The sequence below is a fragment of the Paramisgurnus dabryanus genome, chromosome 23 (assembly GCF_030506205.2).
Source record: "Paramisgurnus dabryanus chromosome 23, PD_genome_1.1, whole genome shotgun sequence".
NCBI classification, from domain to species: Eukaryota; Metazoa; Chordata; class Actinopteri; order Cypriniformes; family Cobitidae; genus Paramisgurnus; species Paramisgurnus dabryanus.
The window spans coordinates 2,356,433-2,369,470 of NC_133359.1; the positions used below are offsets into that span (position 1 = coordinate 2,356,433).

General features: G+C 38.1%; 1 protein-coding gene across 2 annotated transcripts; it reads right to left on the reverse strand.

Annotated features, from left to right (window-relative positions):
* Positions 1 to 70: 70 nt before the first annotated feature.
* On the reverse strand, positions 71 to 8,955 carry adpgk (ADP-dependent glucokinase). 2 transcript variants are annotated; one of them, XM_065277393.2, is made up of 8 exons: positions 8,807 to 8,955; positions 7,871 to 8,125; positions 7,522 to 7,747; positions 6,182 to 6,244; positions 5,953 to 6,073; positions 5,290 to 5,486; positions 3,013 to 3,111; positions 71 to 2,845 (listed from the first exon to the last, which is right to left on the reverse strand). In XM_065277393.2, exons 2-8 carry the CDS (start codon positions 8,101 to 8,103, stop codon positions 2,291 to 2,293), a joined length of 1,494 nt encoding a protein of 497 aa, XP_065133465.1. In that variant the 5' UTR covers positions 8,104 to 8,125; positions 8,807 to 8,955; the 3' UTR covers positions 71 to 2,290. The 2 variants fall into 2 exon arrangements, with proteins under 2 accessions (XP_065133465.1, XP_065133464.1); XM_065277392.2 differs by having other exon boundaries at positions 71 to 2,848.
* Between the last annotated feature and the right edge of the window lie 4,083 nt (positions 8,956 to 13,038).

Sequence of the window (13,038 nt, forward strand, 5' to 3'; positions counted from 1 at the left end):
AAGAGTATTATTACACAATTATGTTTTTTAACATTCCTGCACGCTAATATAAAGAAAAACAGTGCCATAATGGGATCAACAGAAATATTTTATTGATATAAAAATATTCCATACTCAAGTTAAACATTTCTAGTCTTAACATTATGATTAAAGATCTTTGTTTTAACCCAGTAACAGTTAAAGACTTTGCATAATTACTACAGTATAACCCTAGTGTTGAACATGAATATATGAACATACCGCTATATTTCCCAAACCAAAATAATGAACAGGAAAACATTCACAACTGCGCCAAATATCACTCTTCTGATGACCACGTTAGGTCGTGGCATCACTTTATAATACCGTTCAATTGAAATTCTGATTTCTAAACACAGAGACTCGAGACTTTTTGTTAAAGCGTGGGGTGAAAGTTTAAGATCTCAAAGCACCACACAGCAATATAAGCATAAGTCTTGTTTGTTGGTCATGTTTACGAACTACTAACAGTGCATTGTGTGGAGTGTTACAGAAATACAGTACAAAATAAGACCCATATCAATATTATTCTTAAGACTTTTCTGCGGATGATCTGAAGACATCATTTAACTAATTAGAAATTAAAATTAGAGATGCACCGATATTAAATTTTTCCACCGATACCGATTATTCAGACTGATATCTGCCGATACCGATAGTTTGGTTGTATTAACTAAATTCTGAAAATGACAATTATTTATATAATGCCATTAATATTTAACATTACACTGGTGCATTTTCCTGTTATCTTTTGATTGACAGGATATATCGGCAGATAGTGTATCGGTACCGATTATTGGCCAATATATCGGTGCATCTCTAATAAAAATGTGAATCAAATCAATTATTGCATTTGATGGTTGCATTTGAAGAAACTGACTTATTCTTGAATGAAAAGATTATGTATGACATGTTTAAAATCCACTCTATTAAGACTTCGGGATGATTAAAAAGTAAAAGAGCCAAAACATAGTCTAAAGACAACTTTCAAGTGTAAGTACAAACAGTCACCATACACCAGCAGTCCAACATAAAGAAATATATATATATATAAGATAATAAAATCTACTGATGCTGGTACTTCAGTACACAAACTACAGCTATATCACCAATCACACCTTTAAAAACTTATTAAAATCAATTAAGAGAAGTATAATTCATGATAGTGTGCATTACGTGATGTCACAATACGTGTAGGTGAGCTGGTGCTCAGATCTATCCAATGAGATCATCTTTAGGATAACCATTAACTAGAAATGTTCCAGGTTCAATACAGGTTTAATTTTGATTCATAAACCAAATTTCAGATCATACACGTTCACAGCTTAATGTGATATGACCCGTTTGTTAAAATTACTCGTCATGTGTTAACAAGTCTTTGTTTCTACAGATTAGACAACTCACACCGTATGGCTCAGGTATTTAATATATTGAACCTGAAACACGTCTTTCATTATTAACATGACACAAGATAACAAGGTTAAACCTCACACATTTACTCAACGTTACTACACAAATAAACCTCCATCACCACCACTGGATAAACCTGAAGTGTATCAGTTAAGACAAATAACTCATTAACTTTTGTGTATCAAATAAAGGAGTGTTTGGGTGTGACTAATCTCACGACTGTGGGGAAGTTATTGTACTTTGGAGATAATATTTAAGACTAAAGGCTTCAAGTCTTTCACGTCTCTTTCTCAATAGCAGCCATATTTACTGAGTATAATGTTAAAATGAATTAAAGTTGTGTCATCATTCACTCTTAATGCTACTCGAACCTAAATGATTTTTGTGAAACACAAAAGGTTAAAAAAAATGGGAATGGATTTTGTCCAGTCAATAAAGCACCATCTGATTCCTACTTTCTTGTTACCATTATGCACCAAACTTAATTTCTTTTTTTTTTTTTACTAAAACTACATCTATGAACTTATTTTATGGTGCTTTTATGAGAAAAAAACACTGGACATTTTGCAATATAAATCATTTTGTGTTTCACTGAATAAAGAAATAAAATATGCCTTTAAAAAACAGCCATGGCTGGCTTACGTTGTTTCGTTCAGCGCAGTCTTTCACAATAAGAGTTGAAGAGAAAAGTCATGACAACAAAGTCTCTTGGATGAGAGGGAGGCGTTGTTCCTGAAACTCTTTGAAAACATTCCCTCTTGTTTTCACCTGCTATTTAAGTCCATTTGCTCCAGTAAATATGAAGATCTTGGCAAAGTAAGTTTCTTCAAAAAGATCTGAGCACGACCTTGGACGTCTACTCCTAATGTTCAGATGTGACCTCGGAAAACAGAAGCCCTTCTGCTGATATGGCGTCTCCCAATCCCACGGTCCTTAGCGGCTGTTTGCACACCAGGACTGGCGTAAGATGGAAGGACACGTTCCCTCTGCGCCACACCGTAACCGGGTTCATCACATCGACCGTTAGACTTTCTCTGGGTTCTGTGAACGAACTGTAGAAGTTCAAAGGAGCTTTGAGGACCACCTTAGTAACATCCACCGTCTGCAACCCGCACGCTTGACTGCTGGCGACACGGGCACCCGCAGCCACCGCCGAAACCTGATTCCCCCAGTGGCCGTCGACCGTAGCCAGGATGTGATACGCCAGCGTGTGGAAGTGGATCCTGGTCAGATCGGACTCAGATTCTGGGTCTGCACGACCGTGTTGCTCAAGCACCCACAGGAGGATGTCGCTGACGCGGCCCACGTCGGGGATGCCATCCCAGGAAGCCAGATCGGAGTGCGGTCCTCCTCCGGACTGGGTCAAAAACAGCAGCTCCTGTTCGTTCAGACCGACGGAGCTCACAATAGGCATGACCTGCTAACAGAAGAGTCACAAAATAAACTGAATGTTACATTAAACATGAAATACATTGCACAGTATAGCAATATACAGCATCTTATAATAATGACAAAGGAATGTTATCTGGGTATCTGGGGACTGCATGTACTATACGTAAGCATCTGTTAAACCTACACATTTACCTCCTGTAGGATTCGGTTCATATAGTCTTTGTCCGTCATACTGGCCAGCTCCAGATGGATGGGCACCTCATTGTTGACTTCTGAGATCACATCCACTGCCTGGACAAGAACATCTCAAAATAAATAAAGTGATACTTCCAGAAACACTTGAGATATAATATACATAAGCAAACAGTAGATTTATTAAACTAGTCACCAACAAACCAAAGAAAAACCTTAATTTGTAGATCTGTATATTTAGATTAACACCATGACACGCTGTGTTTACACCGATTATAACATGATTGAGGGGTGGTTCTAGACTCGAATGAAGCGTTTCAGGCATTTGACGCGCACAAAACGTGATTTGCACGTGTTGAAAAATCTGAACTTTGTCAGATATTTGCACTGGGTTGCCAATGACACAAAATACACGCTGCAATGATCCAAATACACGTGGCAATTCACGCGCCAATGACGCACACACACGCGCCAATTACGCACACACACGCGCCAATGACGCAAATTCAAGCGCCTATGACGCAAATTCACGTGAATTAACTCAAAATGTTCAAGCGTCCAACTATGCGCAAATAGAACAATTTATTCGCTTCACTCGTGTCTTGTGTGAACGCATAGTAACCGTGGTAAAATCCAAGATTTACACTTTAACAGTCTACCCTAAAATAGCATCATGAACATTAAATATAAAATGATGTGTCATATTTGTGTCAAAATTGATGCGTCGTATTTGTGTCTAAATTGCAGGCGCCTATGACGCAAATTTACGCGTCTATGATGCAAATTCACGCGCCTATGGCGTAAATTCAGGCGCCTATGACGCAAATTCTGGCGCCTATGACGCAAATTCTGGCACCTATGACGCAAATTCTGGCGCCTATGACGCAAATTCTGGCGCCTATGACGCAAATTCACGTGAGTTAACTCAAAATGTTCAAGCGTCCAACTATGCGCAAATAGCACAATTTATTTGCTTCATTCGTGTCTTCTATGAACGCATAGTAACAGTGGTAAAATCCAAGATTTACACTTTAACAGGCTACCCTAAAATAGCATCATGAACATTAAATATAAAATGATGTGTCGTATTTGTGTCGGAATTGCACGCGCCTATGACGCACACTCACGCGCCTATGACGCACATTCACGTGAGTTCACTCAAAATGTTTAAGTGTCCAACTATTCGCAAATAGCACAATTTATTTGCTTCATTCGTGTCTTCTATGAACGCATAGTAACCGTGGTAAAATCCAAGATTTTCACTTTAACAGTCTACCCTAAAATAGCATCATGAACATTAAATATAAAATGATGTGTCATATTTGTGTCGAAATTGATGCGTCGTATTTGTGTTGAAATTGCAGGCGCCTATGAAGCAAATTCACGCGTCTATGATGCAAATTCACGCGCCTATGGCGTAAATTCAGGCGCCTATGACGCAAATTCTGGCGCCTATGACGCAAATTCTGGCACCTATGACGCAAATTCTGGCGCCTATGACGCAAATTCTGGCGCCTATGACGCAAATTCACGTGAGTTAACTCAAAATGTTCAAGCGTCCAACTATGCGCAAATAGCACAATTTATTTGCTTCATTCGTGTCTTCTATGAACGCATAGTAACAGTGGTAAAATCCAAGATTTACACTTTAACAGGCTACCCTAAAATAGCATCATGAACATTAATTATAAAATGATGCGTCGTATTTGTGTCGGAATTGCACGCGCCTATGACGCACATTCACGCGCCTATGACGCACATTCACGTGAGTTCACTCAAAATGTTTAAGTGTCCAACTATTCGCAAATAGCACAATTTATTTGCTTCATTCGTGTCTTCTATGAACGCATAGTAACCGTGGTAAAATCCAAGATTTACACTTTAACAGTCTACCCTAAAATAGCATCATGAACATTAAATATAAAATGATGCGTCATAGTTTGTGTCGGAATTGCAGGCGCCTATGACGCAAATTCACGCGCCTATGATGCAAATTCACACGCCTATGACGCAAAATCATGCCTCACAAGTGTTCAAGCGTCCAACTACACACAAATAGCACAATTTATTCGCTTCAGTCGTGTCTTGCGTGAACGCATAGTAACAGTGGGAAAATCCAAGATTAACACTTTAACAGCCTAACCTAAAATAGCATCAGGAACATTAAATATAAAATGATGTGTCACCACTGATGTGCGTACACTGGCTATTATTACAGTGTTACAATCATTTTAAATCATTTCAGTATTAAGCAATTGGTTCTGGTTTCAGCCAAACCTCTGTCAGTCGGTTTTCCCAGAGGTCCCGACCCATTCCTTCCATCATATGCAAGCCGGACAGAACCACCAAGTCTGGGTTGAACTCCTCCAGACTGGCTATGAATGTCTCCAGAGCGCTCATCTTTCCATTAGACACATCATGAGATAGGATGAAGCGGTTTGCTTGAGGAGCTCGCGACGTACCCCACTGCTCACCTGTAGGGGGTGAAAAGTGGCAAAAAAAAAAAAACAGATTGTTAAAAATTAGCTCTGCTTCGCAACCAAGCATGACACCATACTGTCTACATAAGCAGCTGGCTTTTAGTGTCAAATGAAACATCCTTTTACTTAGCTTATCGCAATAAATCCTGAGATTTGCTTCTTTAGGGGCGGTTCACATTTCGCGTCTAAAACCGCACGAAAAACACGACTGCGCCGCTTTCCTTTAGATATTTTCACCCCAACGCACCTAGAAAAAAAGCTTGTCGCTTGCGCATCACGACCACGTCGCTCTCTTTTTAAGCGCACGCTTGCCGCACATCTACCTTCAAAATAACGTACTTGTGCACACAAAAGACGTGAAATGTGAACCCCCCCTTACAAAGAATACTAGCATCGTTAAAATTAAGAGGAACACTGAAGCAGTGTATCTTAAAAAGAGGTATGATGTTGTATCTCTCACCTGACTTGTACTCCAGGATGAGGTGGTACTCATCCGTCTCTTGTAGAGATTCTGGTGGGACCACAATCTGCTCATCCAACATTTCATGAAGTTTTGGCCCTACAGGACCACACAACAGGACCTAAGGGACAACAGCCAATGGCATTTGAGCTCAGGGTGGAAACACCTCAGAGTTTACTTTGATTCAGATGTTTGTACGCATCAATGCATCTGTGTCTGGTGTACTCACCACTAGCTGAGGGTTGGATGCCAGTTTCTGTCCAATAAGAGCAGCGTTCCCACCTACATAAACCTGGATGAAAGAAGCAGTTAGTTATAGCAAAACACAGCAATTCAAATCTCAAATGCAAATCTCAGTGGACTGGTTTTATTAAATTCACACGATCAATTACAACCGTAATTTGCAGCAAGTGTTTTGTAATGAGACGTGTCTAACTAACAACAAATCGCTTTAATATTCATTAACATCACGTATGAAATCAAAAATGCTTTAACCACAACACAAATGACCAAGTCTCGTTCTGAACGCACCGCTGTACTTAATAATTACTGTTGAGTATGCAGAATTAAATTTGACATGGAAACTCAATTCCCTCTTGGACCCTCGGCAGCATTCCAATTAAATCTGTCGGATCTCGAGGGTCGAACCCTTCGCAGACACACAGAGTCAAAATTAAACTTAATTGTTCTGATATTACAGATTACACACAGCTTTCATGTCCTCAAACTTCACACTTCTAAACATTTGATATCTGCTCTGAATTTAAAAAACAAAACTCAACAGGGTTGCCAAGTCCATAGTTTTTCAACGGAATTGGGATATTTTTAAAGTTTGTTGCAAGACGAAATGATTTTATTTACTTAAAGACTAGCAACGGCAGTGAGATGCGATCTCATTCCTTTGAATGGAAGCTTGCTGACTTCCAGCGCAACGAGTGACAGTGGTCGTTGGAGACAGGAAGTGGGCGTGTCCAGTTATGCAACAAAAAAAGTTGAGAAAACTTCAACTTTGATGATGCTTTCGGGAGCGACTACCAATGGGAGAGAAGCAATGGAGCTCACATCTTTCACTGAACTTTTTTCAACTTTGTTGCGTCGCTGGACACGCCCACTTTCTGTCACCAATGGTCAATAGATGATGGTTGTTTTACAACAGCTTCAAATACGGCTCAACCAATCAGAATATATCGTTTTGTATTTTAGGTACAGAAGTGATATATTTGGAGTTTTGGTTGCGGTCAATTTTTAATTGGCCATTGGCCTAGGTTGTTTTATGCAGACCTGGCAACCTTTTCACATTTGCTGCAAATGTTCAACTCTTTTCCAGATGGAGCGACAGTTTATTGCGAAGCAATGCAAACATATTAATAGCTTGTAACCACAAAAATAACCCATGCAGTTTAGTGGCACAGTAGTAACTCCCTTGAGTGCTGAGGTTTACCATCACCGCAGCATTTGTTAATTCTGTATAATGGAGCCAAGACTCTTTCAATGTACTGATTAAACATTCAAGTCTTTATTATACGAGCATATCTTCCAGAAGTTAAGATCCAGCACTACATCATATACCTGAGCACCAGGATATTCTGCAGCCGCCCGTGCGATCCTTTGAAAAACCTCCTTATCTGAGAAGAACCGCTCTGCTGCTGCGCCTTTTTCCATGTAGTGGATGAAGGCCTCTTTCAGGTCCTCTTTGCCGTGCAGAACCTCGTGGTCGTTGCCGGAACCCGGTTCTAAAGCTAAAGCCTGGAGTAGACCCACTCCAGACACCACAACATCTACACAAGCATTAACCCTACAAATAAAGGTGTTGAAACATAACAAGCTGTTATTGCCCAGACCTGCGGGCACATGTTCTCACATGCGCTGTGTGAACAAAACATATTTGTTTTATGACTCGAGATTTTAAGAAACTTACCCAACAGCCACTTTGCCCCAACGGCGGGCAGGAGCTGTGATCAGGATCTGCCAGGCGCGCGAGATGGCTTCCTCCAGGGTTGGTGGGCGGACCTCGGACCCGCCACTCGGCTGCATCTGTGGCAGGGATTCCCTGAGGTAGTTCAGCACCTGGGTCGGTAGTTCTGGGTCATTTTGGTACAGATACCCCATCCCCAACGCCAATAACGCCACCACAACGGCGCTCTTCCACATGACTTCAATGCACACACACCACCTGTAATACACACACATATTTAAACATTGCTGGGTTTACAATAATAATATCTTGGAGTACATGAAGTAAATTGGGTAATACCATGGTGTGTATCAAGGCACTATGGTATAATCATATCATATTGAAGGATCTGTTATATTAACATGCCCAATGCTTATATATAGATGTTTACGTTTTTCATATTCATCACATTCAGTCCAAATAAAGACTATTAGCACTTAGCTTGAAGTTACAGGAAGTAGATCCACCAATAATACCTAAGCATGTCTAAGCTATTAATAATCCTAACTTCAGCTGTAAATAACGTGTGCAAGGATCTCTCTTACACGATCGCATCTCTGATCTTGTTTGAAAGGTTAACTAGTTTAAAAGATGCTAACTATGTAACTTAAAAACACATAATGGTGCTAACACAGCCCATTTTTGCTCATGCATAGGGCTTAAAATGTACACGACTACTAAAATAACTAGGCTGACTGTGAACTTGATAGATATCCGAATTGTTTAAAGATATATTTTAATTCCAATTCTATTTAAGATCATTTAGAGACATATTAATGTCCAATCAATGGGCTAACACGAGGTAGCTAAGTTCCATAGCAAATAAAGCATCAGTTTACTAAACAACACCACATTATTCGTATCCAGACACTGGTAGATTAATATCACAAATGCACTAACCTGACAGACGCTTAGCGCAGAGATGTACTGTGTGTAGTGTATGGGTTAAAGTTGACTTGTGTCACCCTTGTTGGTTAAAGAACGGTTTATGTCTTAGTGGTTAGCAGCTCCACTCTCTCTACATCCCAACTCTTCAGTAAATATCCAATCAATGCATCTAATATAGAAGAGCTCATTGCACTGCATTTATGTTATGTCTATAGTGATTATATTTACAAATGTATGCAATGATTATTTTTTTATTTTTTTTTGTTTCTTAATAGTCTTATCGACTCGCTAGCATCAAAGCTAAATGTAACGGAAGCGAGCGCGGGTAGCCAATCAGAAGCTTCACCGCGCGCGAGTGACGTAAGCGGAAGATATCGTTAGAGTGGATGTTCTGATCCGCAGTGAAAATGCCTTTGTCCGGCGCCACGTCTGAATGAAAGTTCAGGAAGTTTTTGTATGAAAGGCCACACAAAAGACTGAATAGATTTATATAAAGACGCATCAGTGCGAATAAAAGTAATACTTAATATAAACAATTTAGCATTTTTAGTATTTTCGAAAAACGCGAAGAATATTTTTTTGAAAACATTTTGGGGTGTTCTTGAAAGATGGGCTTATCACCTAAAATATTTTTAAGTGTTATTTTAAGGTTTAAAGTTGTAATTCTAATCAATATGAGTTAATTATTTAAGGAACAATAAAAGATTAAATAAATAGATGTGTTTTGTAATTTGATTTAGATCTCAGCACTATGTGCCAAATCTTAGTTTGTTTCAAGCAATTAACCCTGCTGCATTCTAATGAAACATTTGTCAATAGGTAATTACAAGCTGAGCATGAAAGTTTTTTCCAATTTCCAAATATTTTTATTGTGAACCCCAGAGACACAAACTCATTTGCCTGCTATGGATTTTGGATGCGTGTCTGGCAGTGCAGCAGTTTGTGAAATGAAGCAACAACAACAACTAACAGCATTACAGTTTAATTCAGACTGTGCTTCTGCATTTCTTAACAAATAACAAACAAGTGTAAACATGACACGTAGGTATTATTCTGGCTATGTGACCAAAGTAAAGAATCATAATGAGTTTAATTGTCTAAAGTCTATTTACACATTGGGCATGTCTTATGAGATGGCTGGCTGTTCTGTTGCTCAGCGGTCTGGAAATGTATTTTTTTTTATATAGTATTACAATGCACATATTATTGTATAACAAATAATAATATTTTAACATAATAGTAGTAGCACGGTTTTAACATTTAATTCATCCTAATACTTTGTACAGGTAGATTCTGACATCGGCCAGCAGGTGGCGGTAATGACGCTTCATTTACTCTGACTGGAATTCAACATAAATATTCATAGTAATAAATAAAAAAGTGCATCAATAAATAGTAGGTGAAAGTTTATATAATAACCATATCCTTTAACAGTTTATAGTAAAAGATAAGTTTTAATAATTTACAATATAAAAGAAACGTGTACAACATTCACTCAGAGGTAACCATAACAACGCCAGTACGACTTTCACTCAACGTCACATCGACAATAAAAGTAATGTATTTTCAATTTTATTTTATTTTGTTAGATTTACATATCGCAAAATATTACAAGTAGTATATAAAACAAGGTGTTTTTGTTTACCAGTTCAACGTGAAAAGAAAAATAACTCAGTTTTTACTTTCTGGTCGTTTTGTGAATAATTTAACAGTTTAGGTCATTCCAAAGGAAAGCAAATATTTGTCGTCATAAAATTTCATTAATTTTTTTGTCTTTTTTATTATTAGATATTGAACAAACATACATGACAAGACATCCAAAGAGGTAACATATTTAGGAATTTGGGTTTACATTACACAGAGAAAGTTAAATAAAAGAAAAAAATACTTTAATTAAATTGTAATAAAAAAAAAGCTTTCATGTGACGTCACCAATCCTCTACGCAACCACCTGCCATATACACGGTTCACCTTTACTGATGAATATCATTATAATCTACACATATTTAATATTTTATTGAGAACCGTCACATTATGCTTAAAAAATGGGCTGCAGACCCCCGTTTATAAAGGACTGACCCCTTTTAAAGATGTGTAACCTGCACACTGATGAGGAAAAATATCTGTCAGGAGTTTCCTTTGGGAAATGAATTTAGGCACTTATAACTGTGATACAGATGAGAGAAAACTGCCATCAATCTTTTATAAATTTTTAGCACAAATTGCCGTGGCATATAAAATTTACATTTCCAGAAACTCTTATCCAAAGTGACTTAAAGTGCATTCAAGCTAATATTTAACACATTTCGGTTTAAATCCATGCTGCAGATTTCGACCCCTAAAATGATACAAAAAAGACGTTCATCTGATGTTTCATTTATATTGTATGAATTGACAAATAGACATGTTAAGGGAAAAACACCAAAGACAAAGTTTAAAAGCCCTATTGAGAAAAATCCAGCTAAGACCAGCATTAGCGGGTCTCCCAGCTTGGTATTGCTGGTGAAGCAAGCTGGTCTAACTGTATTTTGGTCACTTTTTAAGCTGGTCTAGCTGTGTTATGTTCACTTTTTAAGATGGTCTAGCTGGACTTTCCTGGTCATGCTGGAAGACCAGCTGACCCACCAGCTTGACCAGCTTTGCCAGGCTGGGATAGAACAGCTACTGCCACCTTAAACCAGCTAAAACCAGTTACCAGCTTATGCTGGTCTTTGTTGGATTTTTCAGGAGGGGACATTTCCCAATAATTTTTTAGATGTCAAATAAATCTTTGGTGTCTTTTTCACATTTACTTTGTTGATAGGAGCACTGGGGACCTAATTGTAGCACTTAAACATGGAAAAAGTCAGATTTTCATTATATGTCCCCTTTAAAATTTTGTTATATTTCCATGTTTTAAAGTACAACAGGGGCCCTGCTCCTCCATAAAGAATAATCAAAGTAAAAATGGGAGAAGTGAGTAAACTTTCAAATCTCTGAGGATTTAAAACATCTTGAAATTTGCCGTATAAATGTTTCTGTCTCTACTTTGATCACTGTATTCTTGAAATGTTCCTCTCTAATAGTCTCGTTTCAGCTCGGTTTTCTCTGAGGGGTGAAAGCTGTCGCAGGATGCCTTTGATACGAGCCCCAAAAAAAGATTGTGGGGGAACGAGTGAGGATTTTCACGTAATTTAACTAAGGGCAGATTAAAGATATATCAAAGAGACTGGACCAGGCCTGGTGAAAACGATTACCAAGAGGAAATGGATGGCTTAACCCGATTTCATACAGGAGTCGTCATACAGGAGTGTGAGATTCACACACACACACACACACACATACACACAAACTATGCCGTCTCAGCATGAAGGCATTAATAATTCAACATTGGCTGGATGTCTTGGCCCCTGATTCTGAACACTGAATCCACTCAAAGATTCATTAATTTGACTCTTAAAGACCCTTTCAATAGCAAGCAGCCAACACAAATATAATGAATCTTTAAAGACTTTATTCAATTACAATCATGTTTCTCTAACTAAAACATCTGAAGAATGTGTGAGTCGCTGTTTATGTAATGACAAAATTAATAATCTATTTATCTACTGTATTACATAATAACATTTTCATTTTATTATCATTTTTTCAAAACATTTTCTTCATAACCAAATCACAAATCAGGGACCTGTCAATAACATCAGATGAGTATTAATATCGCTGTTAACTTTTATTTGTGTGTGATGATGAGAGAGAGAAAGAGTTTGTGTGGATCATTAGTGGTTGTGTCTGCCCGTGTCCTCATTGATCTGTGTGTTAGTTACATATCAAAGTGTGACAGGGACCTGAGCTTTTTTACAGGAGTTGTAATGAAGACACATATCAGCACCTCTGTCACAGTAAGGTATGTGTGTGCGCGCGTGTGTGTGATACAGTAAAACAACGTGTGACAAATTGCAACTTTTCGAGGTGAGAAGAAAGTGTGACACATAGCAACAAGTCACTGTTAGATGTCGACACGTGTGCGTTTATGAATGTGTGGCATTGTAGTTGCCAAGCAAAAATCTATTTATAACTGAAAGTAGTTAAAACTAATCTTTTAAATGCCACAATATATTTAAAATACATAAATGTTTAATGCTATTAATTTTCATTTCTCCTTATTTTTCTGCCAAAACCATTAGTGTCTGATTTAAGGTGATTTCAGTTGTTATTGATTTAGTGGTTTAGTTTTTAAACAGAAACAAGTGACTTCCTGGTAGTTC

Bases quoted from the DNA above. Each gene is read 5' to 3' on its own strand.
- adpgk (XM_065277392.2), bottom strand. From the start codon at position 8,103: ATGTGGAAGAGCGCCGTTGTGGTGGCGTTATTGGCGTTGGGGATGGGG. The intron at 6,245-7,521 runs GTATATGATGTA...TCTTTCATCCAG, and splicing joins CAGAATATCCTGGTGCTCAG to GTTTATGTAGGTGGGAACGC. The intron at 2,849-3,012 runs GTAAATGTGTAG...CTCTTCTGTTAG, and splicing joins TGAACCGAATCCTACAGGAG to CAGGTCATGCCTATTGTGAG.